The following is a 20,626-nucleotide window of genomic DNA, read 5'->3' as shown; positions in this document are numbered from 1 at the left end:
TCATGGCAATTTAAACCAAACCAATGAAGGGACTGAATAGTTGATGGTCACGTAAAGGGTTAACTCTCTATTACTGTATGTATATTAATGTATGTTGTGATCCGGAGAGATAGGTGTGGGCTAACCATCGATAGAGGGGTTGGGGTCGGTTGGGTTTGGATGATATTTCAGCACGGGTTCGCTCACTATCGGACACGTCATCGGCCGCGCTATACCGATCTGAGACAGACATTAGGTGAGGGAACATACGGCCGTAACTGGCTGGTGCCATCTCGATAAAAATGACTGACTTGTATCTGTCCCTAGCATGTAGTCCAGTGCGTGATTGTCGCGGTAAAGACCATCGGCAACATAGTGCTGGTCACGTGCCTGCTACAGTTCATGTTCGCGGTAATCGGAGTCCAGTTGTTTAAGGTAGGCACCAGCAGTCCGTTGTTGTCCAGCAAATGCACCTATGGGTTCCCAGTGCAGCCTTCGTGTAACCCCGGGCCTGGTCGGGCCGCTACTAACCCGCATGCCCGCTGACCGCGGCGTTTCGGCCTCCTCCAGCAACCTCTTCAGGCACTTGTAGTCATATCTAGGGTAGGGCAATGCTGCGCCGCCCCTGCTCGGTCTACCCAGGGTGCATTTGACGTCCAGCCGGCTGCGCGCTGCCCCACCGACTGAGCCTCGCTTTTCTTTACTTACTTTACTGACTGTTTCGTTTGTTTCATTCCTTCATGCCGAATCTTCCTATGGCTAGTATGTAGTGAAATGCGTGATAGTAGCCATTAAGACGATCGGCAATATCATGCTGGTCACCTACCTTCTGCAGTTCATGTTCGCTGTCATTGGAGTGCAGCTCTTCAAGGTAAATCCCAGGGCTTCTAGCTGCACTACGCCGTAGATGTGCATGTTCTGTCGTAGCTGACTGGATAGCGGCATGAGTAGAGCGCCGCTCGCTCAGCTCACAGATCACGCTCATAATCCACTGTTTCTGAATTTCTGCGACGTTTATCGCCCACCACATAATTTACCATCAATTTTACATGCCTTCGTAATACTGTGCTACAATTATTCCTACACTTTTCCTATTACCATTCTCTGATACGTACTCCCATAAAAAATACTTGCGCGATTTTTTTGAATTCAAATTTTGATCATTAAATATTCTCCTCGCATTAGGCATAAAAAGCATTCTGGGTATTCTGGTCTAGAATCATCAATTTTGCTGAATAACAATAAATAATTTATCAATAATTTTAATTAACAATCAAAATAAGTTTAATAAATGTATTATCAAATATAGTCCTTCCAATTATACAGCCAATTCACCATGCAGTCCAAATTATGACGTCAAAATGTCGCAATGTTGCCACATCAGTTTTGATCTTTACTTTATTACTTTTTGGCTTTTATATATAACAACATTCTAATCTAAATAACGTAACATATTCTGGTAAATTGTAATTGTTAATCCACAAAATTGTCGCTGTCCAAGAAAAAAAAGCTACCGTAGTAATAACTTTTTAATCAAAAATCTTAATTAGGCTAAATGATGAAAACATTTGCAATAATTTTAATTAAAAATAAAAAGGTCCCAAAAAGAGGATTTAAAAGTATCCATGTTTTTAGACAACAGAACGGATTTACAAAGTTTCCAAGGTTTACATGAGCCAAGATCAACATTAGTTCAAGAAATAATGGACCGTAAGAACATTTTTAACACCTGACAAGAAAACATCGTCCACAAAACTTTAGTACACTTCGTCTAAATAATAATTCTTCTATCACTATTTCATATAAAACTGCGCTTAATAAGCCAATTAGTAAAAGCTGTGGCCAAAGATGGATGTGTCGATGGGGACAAAGAAAAAGACAACTTGGACATAAACCTACTCTGGACCTAATCATAAACTTATCATCGTCAATATAATAGACAAGTTCAAGACATTTGATTGTATGATGAGAGTTAAAGTTGAAAGCCACTTCTTGCATAACCATCATGATTTTTTCCTGCAAACTTGCAATCTCAGTTGATATGAGCAAGGAGAACAATTTCATCAAGACATATTATATATCATAAATATATATCTCTGATACAAAGTGTTTTCTTTTCGTTATATATTGCATATATTGCAAGACGAGAATTTATTAATTCCTCAAAAATTCTTGTATATAAAAAGAAGAAGACATTTGTTTTGGCAGTATATATTGCTCTGATTCAAGAGAAACTGATTTTTCACAATTCTAGACCAGAATACTACCTCAATAGTTATGATTCATGATTTATATAGCCAGTAATATTATGTATCACTAATAATACTTTTTTTATAACTACATATAGTATAGACAAACAATATTATAATTTACTCTCTCTAAAATGATATTATTTATATTTAAAATAGTAACATAGATAAATAGCGTTAAATATTTGAGTAGCCTTTATCTAGGATTTCGTTATTTATTTGCAGTTATTGAATTCAGTGCCGATATTTACTCTTAATGCTTAGTTAACAGCATCCACTCATTGTAGTTCAGAAACGGATATTGTCATGCATGAAGCATGATGCATGTCAGTCTATGAAATGGCCTTGAATTAACACGATCTCACATTTATAAAACTATTTTTCCATCGTCGTTTTTATTATCCATTCTCTCTAGGGTTTCGGTTCGAATTGGGTAAAGTATGGAGAGCTAATAAACGTTTTTTTAAACGATAAAAGAAAGCCGAGAAAAGTTTGTCATAGTATTTGGTGACCCTAGCAGTGTAAAAAAAGCAGTCCATCAAACATTTACAATATAATTTCAGGTTCATAAATAAAAGCAATATTTGAGAGCGCAAACATTTGTCTTATCGACATTTTCAACATTGATTTTATAATAACGGAAAGGAGAAAACTTTATTTGATATACGACAACCGTTAATCTTGAAATGCAATTATTTTCTGGGTTAGTTTGTGCGTTATTTGTCCTATAATTCTGTCAGTTTGTGTATTTAGGTCAATATCTTAGGTTTTCCTTGTTAATAACTGATTTAGAAAATCTATAAATCATCTTTCTTATTTCGTTCTCTATTAATTTGTGCATTTCTATCCGTACGTGTATTATTTTTGTTTAAACCTAACTGTTTTAATTGGAATTAATTTCAATCATATCACATTACAGTAATTTAACAGATATTCCTTTAAATTGTTAAATTATTGGTTTGAGCATTAATGTTTATTAATGATAATAACGTCCAATTTATAATAGTATTAAACTGTGTATATCATCTTTTAGTTATTTAAAGATATTTAGTGTGTACAGAAAACTAAAGAACTAGGTCGCAAGATAATCTTTTGCCGACTAACCAGAACTCATTAGCTAAAACAAGACATTAATTAGAAATTGCATTATTGATTTTCGGTCGTTTTTTTCCTTGACTATCTCTCCAAACAGTGTTCATTCATTTACTAGGATAAAAAATTATTTACATTCATTTACAGGGGAAACTTTATAATCGTTCCAGATAATATTTAATTATTTATGTCTAGATTATCTCTATTTCTCTTTAAACCTGAAATACTAATTCGGTTCTGTTTGTAAAGGAATAAGTAATGAAGGTCTATATTATTTCATTAATATTACAGTATATCATTTATTCACATATTAACACGAATATATATTATCTTGGAGATAAAGTAATTTTGGTGTGTTTTTCAAAAATGTTAATATTGAAATGCAATTATTTCCTGGGTTAGTTTGTGCGTTATTTGTCCTATAATTCTGTCAGTTTGTATATTTAAGTCAATATCTTCGGTTTTCCTTGTTAATAACTGATTTCAAAAATCTATAAATCATTTTTCTTATTTCGTTCTCTATTAATTTGTGCATTTCTATCCGTACGTTTATTATTTTGTTTAAACCAAACTGTTTTAATTGAAATTAATTTCAATCATATCACATTATAGTAATTTAACAGATATGCCTTTAAATTGTTAAATTATTGGTTTGAGTTTGGAGCATTAATGTTTATTAATGATAATAACGTCCAATTTATAATAGAATTAAACTGTGTATATTATCTTTTAGTTATTTAAAGATATTTAGTGTGTACAGAAAACTAAAGAACTAGGTCGCAAGATAATCTTTTGCCGACTAACCAGAACTCATTAGCTAAAACAAGACATTTATTAGAAATTGCATTATTGATTTTCAGTCGTTTTTTTTACTCGACTATCTCTCCAAACAGTGTTCATTCATTTACTAGGATAAAAATTATTTACATTCATTTACAGGGGAAACTGTATAATCCTTCCAGATAATATTTAATTATTTATGTCTAAATTAGATTTTTGTAAAGGAATAAGTAATGCAGGTCTATATTATTTCATTAATATTAGACTATATGATTTATTCACATGTATAATACGAATATATATTAGCTTGGGGATTAAGTAATTTCGGTATGTTTTCCAAAAATAATCGCATAATGTGAGTCAACGAATAACCTACTACACTTCAAACAATATTCAGTAAATAAAAGGAAATCGGTTATAAATGGGGTGTAATTTATTTTTCACTTCCCCTTTTGAAAATTGCAATTTCCCTTTACAATTTATAACGAGACATTCTCAGGATACAAGATACTTTTATCTACTGGATGCTTCAGTGTTTCTATTCAATAAAACGTCGTTGAAACTCCCTTATATTTTCTTCGTTGGAGACACGACCTTAATATTAAATAAAATAATTATTATAAATAATAAACATACATTTTATTTATGATATAAGAGAGATAAAATAAAATCAATACGAAAATTCCATAATATAAGATAAAAGCGTCTTCATCAAAGATAATATACCCCCATAAATACCACTGTTAAATTATCAATCAATAATCTTAATTAATATTTCATTGGGCCTTGAAATAATATACCAGTCGTTAGAATAAAACCTGTAAGATACCGTTAATTTTAACACATCTAAGGAACTTAATTTAACAAACCCTCCAAGATATTCCCCACTTTTCCATTAAGGTAGAGCCAAGGAAAAAAAAATGTTTTAATTAAATCTGGAGTTGATTTCAATTTTGAATTCTTGTTCTTTTCGAACAAATTTCATCATTATAAAAATATACTCGAACATTCGTCGAATAAAATTGTACTTGTATATTCAAAACTCTCACCGGTTCGTCATTTTATCGTTGTTATAATTTTTTTAATGGTTTATCTCAAGTGTTATTTTGTTTTTATCACTTCTTATTTTTAATAGGTTAGTTTATTGCTTCATAGAACGGATGTTATTGCAACTATTTCCTTAATGTATGCTAGATTTAACGGTTAGGAGTTATTAACTCTCTTGAGTTTAATGATGAAATTGAAGAATATTATTCACCTTTTACCACTTTTCTGATTAAATTATAATTTTGTCTCTGAACCGCTAAAGTTAGTTACGCAGAGACCGAAATAAATGGTTATCAGACGGGGTAAAGTCTGGACTATATAGCGGGTGTATCAAAACTTCCAAGCTAATCTGTCTCAGTTTTTACCAAGTCGTTAAAATATGTAGTCTAGCCTTGTCATGATGGAATATAACATCGTTCTTATTGATTAATTTTGGCTTTTTTATTCAACAATTCCTTCTCATTCCCACTACACATTTAGGATCATCTTCTATGGAAGCAATGCGGACTTTGCAATCCTTTGTGGAGCTTTATGGACTTCGGCCATGACGTTTTTCGTACGTTCTTATCGAATGTGTTCCACTTTTTATCATCATTACACTTATAGTCGATGTTTAGCTCCGTAGAAATGTCATGAGATGAAATATGTCAGTCTATATAGAGGTAGACTAAGAATTTCCTCAAATTTTTCAACGATGACAATCCAGGATGAAGATCATCTTTATCATTGCTCAACATTTTCCCCTTTCTTATGATTTTTAACATGGAGATGAAATATGACTGTAATTATCATCTGGAATCGTAGCTTTAAAAGGAGCTCTAATATGGCTTCATTAAATATATTTCGCTAGAAATATGCGAGTTCAAATCTATCTATTAAGGCAAGCCGAAATTGTTTTCTCCCCAACCGAATGTTTAATGCCCTCCAAAGGAAAATAGTAATAATGATTATACACAAGATAATTGTGTGCGGTGATTTATATAATTTTGAAATGTCAAATTTGATTTATAAGACAAACAATGCAATGTCGAGCGCGAAAACTTTTGTCTTTTTAAGCCCTATTGACCAAATTTGGCTCTTTCCAACTACGACTTGTTTCCATCGATTTTTTTGGTTAGTTATGAATTGCCAGAAAGATGGAAAAAGCGTGTAATTAGATGATGGTGTATATCTGTAATGGGCAGCTTTTCAGGTCATCATCAAGAATAAATAAGATGAATTAATTCTTCTCCGCATACAGTCTATCAAATGAAACAGTGAACTCACGTCATCTAAATTTATGACGTCAAAACGTCGCAACATTGTCGAATCAACTTCGAATTTTTTCGAATAAAATTCAAATGTAAATAAAATAATGAAACAAAAATAATATTATCAAATATAATTTATTTTAACATAATAGTAAACCTTATATATAAATTGTCAAAGGATTTAAACAACAGTTTATAATAGAATTAGATTTAATCCTCTAAAACAGTTAATATTCATCCTCTTATAGATTCTGACCTAAAGTTAATATATAATCTTAAACAATTACATATCTATGCACATAAATCATTTACACTCTATAACATAATTTGCTACAATTATCCTCTATTAATTATATACACACCTTCAGTTCTTTGGACTCTTATCACTTTGTCTTTGTAATTATCAGCATTCGATCATAATCACATATTCCGAAAGTTTCATTCACTCACTGTCGCTTTTTGAGTCACTCAATGTCACTCCTCATATTATATTAAGTGGATTTATTTCAGGTGGAAGACTTGATACTTTGTGACCATATCATCAGCCATCTAATCTACTGTGAATATTATTTATCAGATAACAGTTTTATAGGCTTGTTCTAACTCTTTTTAGCTAGAATAAGGCGAAATATAAACACGGTCTCAATTTAAAACGGATTTACAAAGTACTATAGGCAACACATTCGACATCATGATCACGTGGGTTCACTGTTATTTTGGATAGACTATCATACATACATTTAAAGACGATGTGACTTATTATTGAGGGTATAAGATTGATGGTTCATTTGTAGAAAAAGGGTGAAAAAGACCCACGCTTGATATAGCGCAGAAATTCGTGTCAAATATTTTCGTTATTTGTCTTTAGCCTGCCGTCTAAATGTTTTTGTGGGTACTGTAGTTGCAAATGAGAATAATTTCGTTCGATCTTCGTGACTTTGCGATGCAATACGGAGTAGTAACGCTGGTAAGCTTCAGCTCAACATTGAAATAGCACGAATTTGGCACCGGTGACGGTGTCATCTTTATTTCATTCAACATTTCAGGCCGAAGTTAACTATGTGTCGAATGTGAGCAGCCGTTTCTAACACTTTTTTTAGGAGTTTTATTTTTATTCAATCACGTTTTACTAGTTATGACTACAAGTGGTCAGAGTTTGTAGATATTCCTATTTTTGCATGGGTGCATGAATTCTTTTGATTTCTATTAAGCACGACGATGTAATTTATTTTTCAGTACTTGTTTTTTTTAATTTAAATAACAAACCTACACATTTGATGTTTTTAGGCTTAAATAAATTACATCAAAAACTGTGCGATACATAGTTATTATTTTAATTGGATTTTTCAGTTGCCTTACGTTACAAAACGAACCAATTTGCTTTGAATCCTTAGTTGTATATATTCAATTTCCAAATAGTATCATGTTTTGCCATCAATTGTTATAGAATCTTTCATAATAGTTTTATTAAGTTTCACTACAGTTTTCGTGCTTTAAAAAGTTTTCTTGCTTTATAATTGGTTTTCCAATAAGGGCGCTCGAACTTTGTCAGAGATATTTAGTACAACTACGCCCATCAAATTTCTACGTAATAATAATTATGAGTTGGGAATATCATCACTGAAAAACACGCTTAAATTAATAGATTCGTTTAAAATATCTGAAAATGAATATTTGTCATTTGGTGAAAAAGTTTTTTAATATATAATTAAATTTAACACAGTGATGCAGTGAATGTAAACAGTTTTAAAACTTATTGCTTTATACATGCTCACGGAACCAAGATAAAAACAGGCTGTTTTACCACTTTTAAACATAGCAGTGGATTATAGGAATTACACGTTTTTTAAAAACAAACATGTCGTTCTATATGACACTACAATCTCCTTAGCCGATCTAATATTATCGTTGATACAGATATTGAGGCTTCTAGCATTCTTCATGATATATTTCGCCTTATAGTACCATATGGCAGTATCATGTGTACGATATCAAGTGAGAAGAAAGAAAAGAAAAGAAAGAAAAAATCACAGTATTGAGAACTGAAGGCTCGTCTGCTATTATTAAACTCTTCCGAAGGCTTATCTTTCAAATACAGGACACTGTTATAGTCTGATATCTGCATTCAGTTTAGAGCACTACAGAGAAAAACCTAATACCAACAAACCAGTTTGGGTTTATTAACAAGCATTTAACAATTGGCCAGGTCCAGAGAATAACAGATGTTATTAAAAAAGCCTACGAAAGTAAAAAAGTATGCTCAGCTATATTCTTGGATGTAGCACAAGCCTTCAATAAGGTTTAGCATGAAGGCCTTGTTAAACTGTCCATAAACTACAGAAAATGTTACCAAAACAACACATCGAACTATTAAAATCGTACATTACAACCAGAATGTTTAGAGTCAAACAAAAAGAAGCTTACTCTACAATAAAAGAACTTACTCACTTACTTACTTACTCTACACTTGTGATATACCAGAAATGGAGAATATTACGATGGCTACATTTGCAGATGATACTGCGATTATAGCTGTCGCAGACGATAGTGAGGAAGCCTCACGAATATTATAACATGCAAGTGACAATATAAATAATTGGACACAAGCTTGAAAAATAGAAATTAATGAAAGTAAATCTGTGCATGTGCATTTTACATACAATCAGACCGTACAAGCACCAATAATATTAAATAATACTATCATTCCATATAGCAACAACGCTAAATTTCTTGGAATGAATCTTGATGCAAAACTTCGCTAGAAGGAACATAAAGAACAAAAGAAAAGAACTGGAATTGAAATATAGGAAAATGTACTGGCTAATTGGAAGAAAATCACAATTATCAGTACATAATAAATTGCAATTATTTAAGCAAATACTGAAACCTATATGACAGTAAATGGAAATATGAAAATATGGTATGGACAAACCAGAGATGCAGATAATAATGATTTGGACATGTCTGTTGAATGAAACGAGAATGAATTCCTCACAAAAAGATGCAGCGAACATCTCTATATATCTTCGAGTGTCCTTAAGGAAAAATCATGACGTCAAAAATAGTAATGTCTTTTGAATATATTTTCTGTGCTGAAAATCTACATTACAGTAACAATGACATATCGTAAATGTTAAATTTATAATAATAGTCAATCTGACAACAATTTTGCTTTTATTGGCGGATATCGATTTTAAACTGACGTCAAAAGCTAATTCGCCCCAAAGACACAGAAAAGCAACAGAAAACTAATCTTATACATATTCTGTTTATCATCACTTAAGTAAATTACAACACGTTCTTATTTTCTCGCACCACACACAGGATGTTTTATCATCATAACAATACGAGTGCAATAAAATCATATTATGCATGGAACTTTTTATTTCCTGTATTAGTTTCTTGTTTTGTTTTTTCTTTCTTTGATCTTACAGTCTGATACGAGTTCGTTAATCGATTTTTTTCAATGTTTAGGGTAAATTCTCGCATTGTACGGACAAATCCAAACTAACGGCAGCTGATTGCAAGTAAGTTTTGACTAATTTTCTTTTATTTCATTATCACGAACTTTTACAAACGATCAATATTTGTACGACATTGATATATCGACCGTTAAAAAATTAATTGCACACACAAATTGGTGTTAATTATCATGTTCTATGTCTGTTATTTTTGTTAGAGGTTTATCAATAAAGGATATGATTGTTATATTGTACTAAAATATGTTTATTTAGATTCTAAAATAAAGTAGGCGTTATTACAGACAGATTTTATTTATCAGGCTTATAAATTAGTTTTAAAGAATTTACAACAGATAATAGAATGTCTTCAGTGCGTTGAAAATGTCTGAATTTGTATCGATTAAATCTCATTTTTCCCGGAGTTTTAATTTTTTACTTGAATTTGAAGAAAAAGCAGCAGTCGATTATATCGTTATCGATTTCAACGTGTGAATACTGCTTTCCATGTCTTAAAAGTGCAGATTTTGACACCGAAGACAAAGAGCATACTGGACAGCCAAAAATAACATTACTTGATGAAATCATCGATGGGTCGGTCGCTATCGAATACAATTCATGTGTTAAAGCCGATCACCATGTTAAAAGCAGCCGGAATACGATCAATGACACGACACACGACAGTGTTGTTCTTCAGCATGACGACGTTCGACCACATGGTACAAAATCGGAGAAAACATACTTGGAAACATTAAAATGGGAAGTTCTACGCCAGCCGCCATAATCTCCAGACCTTACTTCTTCTGATTACTACTTGTTCGAACATATGAGTTGTGAGCTGTCTCAGCAGCGCTTCATTTATAAACACCGAAAGATACCGTATGAAGATACCGAAAGAAAAAAAGAAATTTGATGGATTCCTAGATAACCTCAAAAGATACATCGTTCTTTCGAGGTGGAATCCGTAATTCCCTGAATGATGGAAGAAAGTAGCGGCTATCGATGGACAATATTTTGAATTAAATACATTGTACCGGGTTTTCACAATAAAGCTTAAAATTAAAATGCCCTTTAAAATTAATTTATAGGCCTAATAAATTCCATTTAGTCCAGTTATTCATTTAATAATGTCTTGTCTATGATCTAGTAGTAATGAATTTGAATATCAACCAAAAAAGACTGAAAAAATGGGATTTTTGGTAGTAGCATAAAAAGTTAGGTTATAACCGTCGTATTCCATTTACTGGAATAAAATAAATATCGAAGTTTTATAGGTTATGAACTCTTCTCTGTCACTGTTTATTAATATTATTTATTGACTGACTACCTAGAACACCTTCATTTTCTTATAATTTGGTTTTGTTAACCAAATACATAAAGAATTATAGTTGTTATTCTATTATTATAATAGTTAAGCTTGAAACTTATTAAGTGACTTGTTGATTCTCTATCCAACTAAAATAAACAAAAATAGTTCTGAGGTTGTTATTTTTATATTGAACAAAGTATATGACAGATAGGTGTGAACATATTTTAGGTTCAATAAACATACGAGGGTCACTATTTATATTTCGGGAATAGGAAAAAAACAAATAGTTAAGCTGCGAATATATTTTTATTGTTCTTCAAAGTACTCGCCACGATGGTCGATACAGTTTTGCATGAGCTTAAACCAATTTTCAAAGCATTTATTCCATTCCGAATGAGGTATCTTCAAAACATGATTTTTGAACGCTTCAATAGCTTCTTCGGACGGTGAAAATCGTTGACCACGCAGTTTATTCTTCACGAATGGGAACAAAAAGAAGTCATTGGGTGCCAAATCAGGGCTTTATCGCGGATGACCCATCAATTCGATGTTTTGAGTGCTCAAATAGTCTTTTGTTTGAGCCGATGTGTGAGAGCTCGCATTGTCTGTTGCTGTTGCAATATGACCAGTTTTCCCGAAGAAACAGGCCACCAATTTCTTTGAAGTGCTTCGTGCGCGAACAACTTTTGTTGGATTTGGTTCATCTTTGAACACCTATACGATCGACTATTGCTTACTTTCTGGCTCGTACGAATATATCCATGATTCGTCACCTGTCAGGATTTTATAAATGTCTTTTGAGGCTCCGCAATTGAGTTTCTTAAGCATTTCTTTGCACCAATCGACACGAGTCTTTTTTTGAGCAATTGTCAAATTGTGTGGGATCCAACGCGAACATAACTTCGCACAGCTAAGTGTTCATGTAAAATTGCATATAAGCTGGTGGAACTAATGGTTAGGGATGCCTCAATTTCACAATAGGTGACATGACGATTTTGCTTAATCATTTCACACACAGCATCGATGTTTTCTGGCACTACAGCCGATTTTGGACGACCTTCACGAAACTCGTCGGACAGCGAACTACGACCACGATTGAATTCACTAAACCAGATCACGGTGGTTTTTGATGGGGCTCCATCGCCAAAAGTCAAATTATGTTAATTGATACACTCTTGTTGTGATAATCCACGTCGAAAATCGTAAAAAAACATCGCACGAAAACGATTTAGTTCTCATAAATATAAAATAAACAGATAGCGTCCGTGCGACAAAATGTTCTGAGTACGTATATCGTCAAAAATGTCAAATTTTACGATGGAACCGTCAGATGGACTCATATGACAACAGTGTTGCCAATTCCCGAAAAATGAACAGTGACCCTCGTATACTTCGAAAAATTGGTACGAAAATATAAAGGATGATTTCTTTTTGTAGCGGTACATACTTGGTGTACGTCGATGGTGATATAAACAAGCCTGTGATGAAAGATAGAGAATGGGAACCGAACCGATTTCATTTCGACAATGTGGCCAAGGCGATGCTCACTCTATTCACCGTATCTACGTTTGAAGGCTGGCCTGGCCTCCTATACGTGTCGATCGATTCAAACGAAGAAAACAAAGGACCAATACATAATTACCGCCCTATCGTAGCCGCTTATTATATTATTTACATAATCATTATAGCATTTTTTATGGTTAACATATTCGTTGGTTTCGTTATTGTTACATTCCAAAACGAGGGTGAACAGGAATACAAGAATTGCGAATTGGACAAGAACCAGAGGAATTGTATAGAATTCGCTTTGAAAGCGAAGCCGGTACGACGCTACATTCCCAAACACCGGATACAATATAAAGTATGGTGGTTCGTTACGTCAAAACCGTTCGAGTATGCCATTTTTACGTTGATCATCATCAACACAATCACGTTGGCTATGAAGTTCCACGGACAACCAGAGGAATATGGCAACGTCTTGGATTATTTAAATATGATATTTACAGCAGTGTTTGCGATGGAATTTGTTTTTAAACTCGCCGCATTCAGAGCCAAAGTAAGTATCGCAAAGAATCTCTTCATTTAATTTATTTTTTTCTTTATTCAATCTCATTAATTGAATTAATAAAGTTTGTTTATGTCGAAACAACATCGCAAACGTTAAAATTCCTCTAAAATAAATTTCAAACAATGCTCAATCAATATGAATTTATCGTTTTCATTGCGTAATAATATATCAAGTGATAATTAACATGTATATTTCTCAGTAAAATGTACATTCGGTTCTTCTAATTAAATCAATAGAGTTTTGAAATAAATATGTTTAAAACAACTCGATTTTAAGTTAATTGTATGCCTTTTAATTCATCGTTGTTTATTAACGGATATAGTGGTTTGGGGAATGAGTAAGTTTCGTTTTGTTTTTCGTGTTTTCGAAGTGAATTTGTTCATAAAGTTTCGAATACTGATCAATTATGTATGTACCAGTTTGATCGATGACTTGTAGCCATTTTTGTTCCAAGCATTCCTGGATTTTGTTTAGTTTCTGTAGCTGTTCACTGATACATCATATTGAACAAAAGTATCAAAATTCTTTTGGTCCCAGTTTTATATACTAGGTGTACTGGAAAATCATTACCGGTTTTTTCAAAAAAAAAAAACTACATCAAGAAAAGGGAAAAATGTAGTTATTCATAGTATTGGACATTCTATTGTGGATGCCATCCCAAAAAAACTGTTTGTCTTTTGAGCAAAACCGTTCATCGAACTTCTTCGAAATTAGCGCGTGTCCGATTGATGCGAAAAGTTGTTTTCAACGCTTCGTTGATCGGTTTTGCTTTATGAGACGGCACATTATCGTGCTGTAAAATCACTTTACCGTGTCTTCGGGCCCATTCTGGACGTTTTTCGATCAATGCATGGTTCAAATTGATCATTTGTCGTCGGTGGCGAATACTATTAACTGTTTAACCAGGTTTAAACAGTTCGTAATACACTATGTCACTCTGGTCCCACCATATACAAAGTATTATCTTGCGACCAAAACAATTTGGCTTTGGAATCGATCGGCCGGCGTCGCCAGGTGATAATCATGATTTTTTGCGCTGATTTTTCCCATTGCTCCTACTCAGTCGCTAATCGTTTCTTGGGCCCCATTGAACGCTTCTATCAATTGTTTTTAAGTTTGGGTTGGGTCTTCATCCAATAACACTTGCAGTTTCTCATCTTCAAACTTTTTCGGTCTTCCGGAAAGTTCTTTGTCATACACATCGAAATTATCACTTTGGAACTTTCGAAATCACGCCCCACACTTTTTTTTAGGTTAGAAGATGCTCACCATAAGTGTCTAACAGCAAACGATGATTTTCAGCAGCTCTTTTCTTTTGTTTATATAAGAAAAGTAATGCGTGCCACAAATGCCCCTTTTCAGGCACGAAACTTAACATTTTCAAAGAAGTATAAATCTATGACTATGTTAGTTTCGCAAAATATAACATGTATAGCTTTGAAGCTTGAAGTTAGTAGATTGATAAGGAATTTCGCGTGTTGATAAAATATTGCTTTTTGAAGGGAAGAAATACAATTGAAGCAAAAACTTGACTTGATGCCGAGTTTCCAGACACTGCCCCAGGATAATCAACCATCAAGGGTTGGTATGTTAAGTTTAGACGTGGTGAAAGGAGCATCGAAGACGGTGAACGCAGTGGAAATATGGCTCCATCATTTCAATCCGAAGTCCAATCGACAGTCATCCGAATGGACTGCACACGATGAATCCGCTCCAAAGCTTGTGAAAACGCAACAGTTGGCTGGCAAGGTTATGGCGTCTGTTTTTTAGGATCTGCATGGAATAATTTTCATTCAAGGTAGTCAACCTTGAAAAAGAAACGACCATCAACAGCTATTACATAGCGTTATTGGACCGTTTGAAGGACGAAATCGCCGAAAAACCGCCGAAAAACCGCCGCATGTAAAGAGAAAGAAAGTGCTACTTCACCAAGACAATGCACCGTGTCACAACTCAGTGAAAACGAAAGCAAGAATCCATGAATTGGGTTTCGAATTGCTTCCTCATCCACCGCATTCTCCAGATCTGGCCCCTAGCGACTATTTCCTGTTCTCAGATCTCAAAATAATTCTCTTTGGGAGGAAATGTTCGTCGAATGAAGAGGTGATCGCCGAAACTGAGACCTATTTTGAAGCAAAGGACAAATCGTACTATAAAAATGGTATCGAAAAGTTGTTGAATAAATACGTTGAATAAAAAAAACTAATTTTGCCAAAAGAATGCGTTTTACTATGGTAGGCCGGGGACTTTTCAGTTGAATTGTTACATTGTTTTTTTTTATAATATCTTTATTAGATACGCTTAGTACAATCTTAATTTACAATTAATTTATTACTACTTTTCCTGTGTACTTGGATTAATTAACAAACAAGACGAGTGCGAGAAAATACATCAGTATGTATTCCTCAATTATAAAATTATAATTATTTATTAAATATTAACTTATAGCTATAGTTTACACTAAATGTATGCACTTTATATAAGTTCGCATGGTTTTGTTCGCTTCAATCTCCTGACATCCTGCGCGCTGTCCAGCAGTTGTATTGCTTCCACGTTAGTATGATTTAATAATCTTCTTTCGTGTTTCAAGGCGAAATCTTGGATAACTTCGCAAATCCATTTGATTTCCAGGTCATCGTGCAGTTCTTCATTGGTTACAAAGCGATAGGCATTGTAAATGAATCGAAGAACCTTGTTTTGACAGCGTTAGATGACTAGTTGATTTGAATTTTTAGTGCAACCCCATATTTGCACCCCATGAGTCCAAATTGGCTTTATAATTGTATTATAGATCAACCTCTTTGATTTTAGATCAAGTTGAGAGTATCTTCCGACTAACCAGTATAGTTGTTTTATTTTGGTTCTAATGTGTTTTGCTTTTCGTCTAACGTGATGCTTGTTACATTGTTGTGATTAACAATTTATCATCCAGTATCTGACTGAAACGTTATAATCAATAATATATTCCCACGATGATTACGTTTTCTGTGATCAAGTCTACCGCATGTACTTTAGTTTATAAAACATCGAAATTACTACTCACACTTTATTCTTACGTTAAATTTTAGCCTCGTTTAAATTTAATTTGCACTTACTTCAAGGTATGGTTAAAATAAACGAGATTTTTGAAAATTCACAATTATTAAACACCCACGTATATGTATAGAATAAAAATGAAAACGATACATATAAAACTCGCTCAATATATTAATCTGCCCAAGGGAAAATTCAAATAAACGTTATAAATAATGTCCGGAATATCAAGAATTATGATTTCGCGCGTTGAATTGATTGAACATTGTTCCAATTTTTTCCCCTCTTTCTCTATCCTTCTCTCTCCCTCTATCGAATAAAATATCAGTGTAAATTGAACGGAAAATCTAAATAGAAAAGAACGCAATGAAATCATTTTCATTTTTCCGATTCGAAACCGTATTTTTCAGAATTATTTTGGAGACGCTTGGAATGGTTTCGACTTCATTATAGTCTTGGGGAGTTTCATCGATATAGTTTATCAAGACGTTAGCGTAAGTATATTATCAATTTTATTTATGTCTTAATCCACCGTTATTATTAATCATTTTTATTTTCTATGGTTCCACGTCGTATATAACGAGGTATTGTTTTTTATAGCCTCCTGGTCAAAAGAAAATTAAGTTCTCTGGTAACTTCTTCCGTCTATTTCGTGTTATGAGACTTATTAAACTGCTAAGTAGAGGTGAAGGTATACGGACGTTGCTATGGACTTTTTTCAAATCTTTCCAAGCTCTTCCTTATGTAGCATTACTAATTGTAATGTTATTTTTTATCTACGCTGTCATTGGAATGCAGGTAAGAATTTATATATAAATTAAATCCATGAAATGTTTTTTTATTAATTACATCTTACCTTAGGTATGCTTAGTACAATCTTAATTTATAAATTAATTTATTACTACTGCTCCATAATATTTCGTGAGTTAAAATAGTACTAAACTACTAAAGCTACACTTATACGTCAAGTCATCATGCAGCTCTTCGTTGGTTACGTAGCGATAAGCATTGGTAATTAATGGTAGAACATTGTTTTCGGCGCGTTGGATTACTAGTTGGTTTGATGTCTTAGTGCAACCCCATATTTGATCCCCATAGGTCCAAATTGGGTTTATGATTGACTGATAAACTAATTTCTTTTATTTTAGGTCAAGTTGGAAATATCTTCCCCCTCACCAGTATAGTTGCTTGACTTTCAGTCTAATCTGCTCGAATTTTTCTCTAGCTAGATGTTTCCAAATTAACCTACTATTGAGATATATTCCGAGGTATCCGTCAAGTGATATAATTAGGTTTTTGTCATTTCGCCGCATGGACAGATTTGGAGCTATTTAGCTGTATTTTCCAGTCTCTGGTCCATTTGTAGATCTTGCTGACTGTTACTTGTAATTTTTCTACAGCTTTAGACCGAGATACACCTTTTGCCTTGATAACTGTGTCATCGACAAATTTTCCGAGTACTATTTCTTTTGTTATTGGGATAGCAGCAGTATGCAGCACATACAGGAATGGTCCCAAGACCTGTGGAACTCCAACCGAAATAGGTTTAAGTGTTGAGAATGCCCCTTCTTTCGAAAAGATATGATTCCAGTAGACGACAGTAATTCCGCGGTAGTATTTGCTTATTTAGTAGATTAATCCCAAATACCACACTCGATCAAAAGCTTGTGACACGTCCAGGAATATTGCAGGGCAGTATTTATTTTCTTCAAATGCCTTTCCAATAATCGCTGTTACTCTGTGCACTTGGTCGATTGTCGAGTAGTGGAAACAAACCGAAATCCAAACTGGAAATCTGGTATTTCTATAAATGGTTTTATATGTTTTAACATCAGTTTCTCAAATAATTTCAATATCGCAGGTAGTAGCGAAATAGCTCAAACTAGGGGTGTCGGCCACCGAAAAAAATATCGATATTTCAATATATCGATATTTTTAAAAATATCCATATATCGTTTTTGGTATTTTTAAAAAAATATCGATATATGGAAGAAAAAATTCGATAATTTTTAAAAATAAAATTAAGTGATTTTATAATATTAATTTTACGTTTATTTAAAAAATTACGTATTATTTACTTTGAAACACTACTCACTGCATAATAATGCTTTCAGTTCGTAAACTTTGGTTCAAAATCAATTTTCATTTAATCGAAATTCAGATCAGATCTACGACACTTAAAAGTTTTAAGTTAGTTTTGAGTTTAACAAACAATTGTCGCGGATTTGCGAGGCATACATTTCAACAGAGTATTTTAATGGTCCGTATGTAATATGATACTGTTTAATATTTGCCAGCTACGTGTATTTTTGGTTCCGTATAATGGGGAGCAGCATTAAATTATTATTAATCATAAAAATTATTGTTTTTTTCCGACACAAGCCATTGACGGACCGTCATAAAATAAATATCGAGGTTTTATAGGTTATGAACTCGTCACTGTCACTGTCATTAGATCATTTATTAGTGTTATTTAGTGATATTACTTTGACTGATATCAAAATATTATTGAAGTATCCATACGATTATTTTATCAACCAGTACTTCAAACAGAAATTGAACTGAAGAAAAGATGGATGATAATCTAAACACCCTAATTATCTCGTTTTTTTTCGTTGAATAATTGAATTGGTTTTATTATACGCAAAAATTTAATAAAATATATTGTAGTATAAACACGTTTTCCCTTTTTTTCTAGATGTTCGGAAAAATTGAAAGTAATGATCTGGAATCTGATTCATCCATTTCCAGAAACAACAATTTCGCTTCCTTTTTTCAAGCTGTTTTGGTATTATTTCGATCCGCCACAGGTAAAGAACAATGCGCCCCTATCTAATAGATAATAACGTCGGTTGTTGTTGTTGTTGTTGTTCGTTTTGCAGGCGAAGCTTGGCAGGAAATCATGATGGATTGTGCCGATACGAAAAAAGCCAAATGTGATAGAAGACTTAACCGTACGGAGTCTCAATATTGTGGATCGGATACCGCGTATCCATATTTTATTTCTTTTTACGTCCTCTGTTCGTTTTTGGTAAGATTATTAGATATAAATCGTCAATTTGATCAAATTTAACCAGTTTTCTTGAATTGCGATTGTTATTAAAATATTTTACATACATTCTGTATACCTAAAAGTAAAAAAAAAATATATATATATATATATATATATATATATATATATATGGAAAAAGTGCAAAAAAAAATTAGGTCTCAAAATTATCTAAAACCCTCATAATAAGTCAATATTATGGTGAAAAAAAAAACGATAAAATCATCAGTTTTGATACAAACTTCATTGTTTTTGAGATATAAGAAAAAATACGATTTTTCAAATTTTCAGTTAAAAATTCATTACATCCATATTTGTTAAAATACTACAAATTTTATAAAACCAATTTTACCAACAAATTCTGCATCAAATTTTACATAGACCCTGATATTTTCAGTAACATATCTTTATTTATATAGAGGTTATGCAAAAAAATCTGAAAATGGCCAAAAATCGCAATTTTTCCTGAGTATATATATGGAAAAAGTGCAAAAAAAATTTAAGTCTCAGAATTATATAAAACTCTCATAATAAGTCAATATTATGGTGAAAAAAACAATAAAAACGTCAGTTTTGATACAAACCTCATTGTTTTTGAGATAGAAGAAAAAATACGATTTTTCAAATTTTCAGTTAAAAATTCATTACATCAATATTTTTTAAACTACAAGAAATTTTATAAAACCAATTTTACCATCAAATTCTGCATCAAATTTTACATAGACCCTGATATTTTCAGTAATATATCTTTATTTATATAGAGGTTATAAAAAAAAATCTGAAAATGGCCAAAAATCGCAATTTTTCCTGAATATATATATGGAAAAAGTGCAACAAAATTTTAGGTCTCAGAATTATCTAAATTTCTCATAATAAGTCAATATTATGGTGAAAAAAACAATAAAATCATCACTTTTGATATATACTTCGTTGTTTTTGAAATATAAGAAAAAGTACGATTTTTTAAATTTTCAGCTAAAAATTCATTACATCCATATTTTTTAAAATACTGCAAATTTTATAAAACCAATTTTACCACCAAATTCTGCATCAAATTTTACATAGACCCTGATATTTTCAGTAACATATCTTTATTTATATAGAGGTTATAAAAAAAAATCTAAAAATGACCAAAAATCGCAATTTTTCCTGAGTATATATATGGAAAAAGTGCAAAAAAAATTTAGGTCTCAGAATTATCTAAATCTCTCACAATAAGTCAATATTATGGTGAAAAAAACGATAAAATCATCACTTTTGATATATACTTCCTTGTTTTTGAAATATAAGAAAAAGTACGATTTTTTAAATT

General features: G+C 32.5%; 1 protein-coding gene across 12 annotated transcripts in view; it reads left to right on the top strand.

Moving 5' to 3' along the window:
- LOC143197130 (muscle calcium channel subunit alpha-1) overlaps positions 1–20,626 on the top strand; it is a 68,649-nt gene that overhangs the window by 34,824 nt on the left and 13,199 nt on the right. For 4 of the 12 annotated variants that reach the window (XM_076405322.1, XM_076405320.1, XM_076405327.1 and 1 more), the window contains exons 19-27: positions 743–850; positions 7,299–7,364; positions 7,444–7,467; positions 9,872–9,924; positions 12,602–13,220; positions 16,676–16,759; positions 16,866–17,063; positions 18,964–19,075; positions 19,148–19,296. In XM_076405322.1, coding sequence (XP_076261437.1) covers positions 743–850; positions 7,299–7,364; positions 7,444–7,467; positions 9,872–9,924; positions 12,602–13,220; positions 16,676–16,759; positions 16,866–17,063; positions 18,964–19,075; positions 19,148–19,296 — 1,413 coding nt within the window. Of the gene's footprint in view, positions 1–306; positions 415–742; positions 851–7,298; positions 7,365–7,443; positions 7,468–9,871; positions 9,925–12,601; positions 13,221–16,675; positions 16,760–16,865; positions 17,064–18,963; positions 19,076–19,147; positions 19,297–20,626 lie in introns of all 12 variants that reach the window. The other 8 variants (XM_076405326.1, XM_076405331.1, XM_076405324.1 and 5 more) reach the window with 2 other exon arrangements.

Source organism: Rhynchophorus ferrugineus, unplaced genomic scaffold (assembly GCF_030347505.1).
Source record: "Rhynchophorus ferrugineus isolate W39M unplaced genomic scaffold, kcgeb_rfMv2 rfM5, whole genome shotgun sequence".
Lineage (NCBI taxonomy): Eukaryota > Metazoa > Arthropoda > Insecta > Coleoptera > Curculionidae > Rhynchophorus > Rhynchophorus ferrugineus.
Note: the sequence above shows the minus strand (reverse complement) of the source record. Positions and strands in the feature narration are given on the sequence as shown.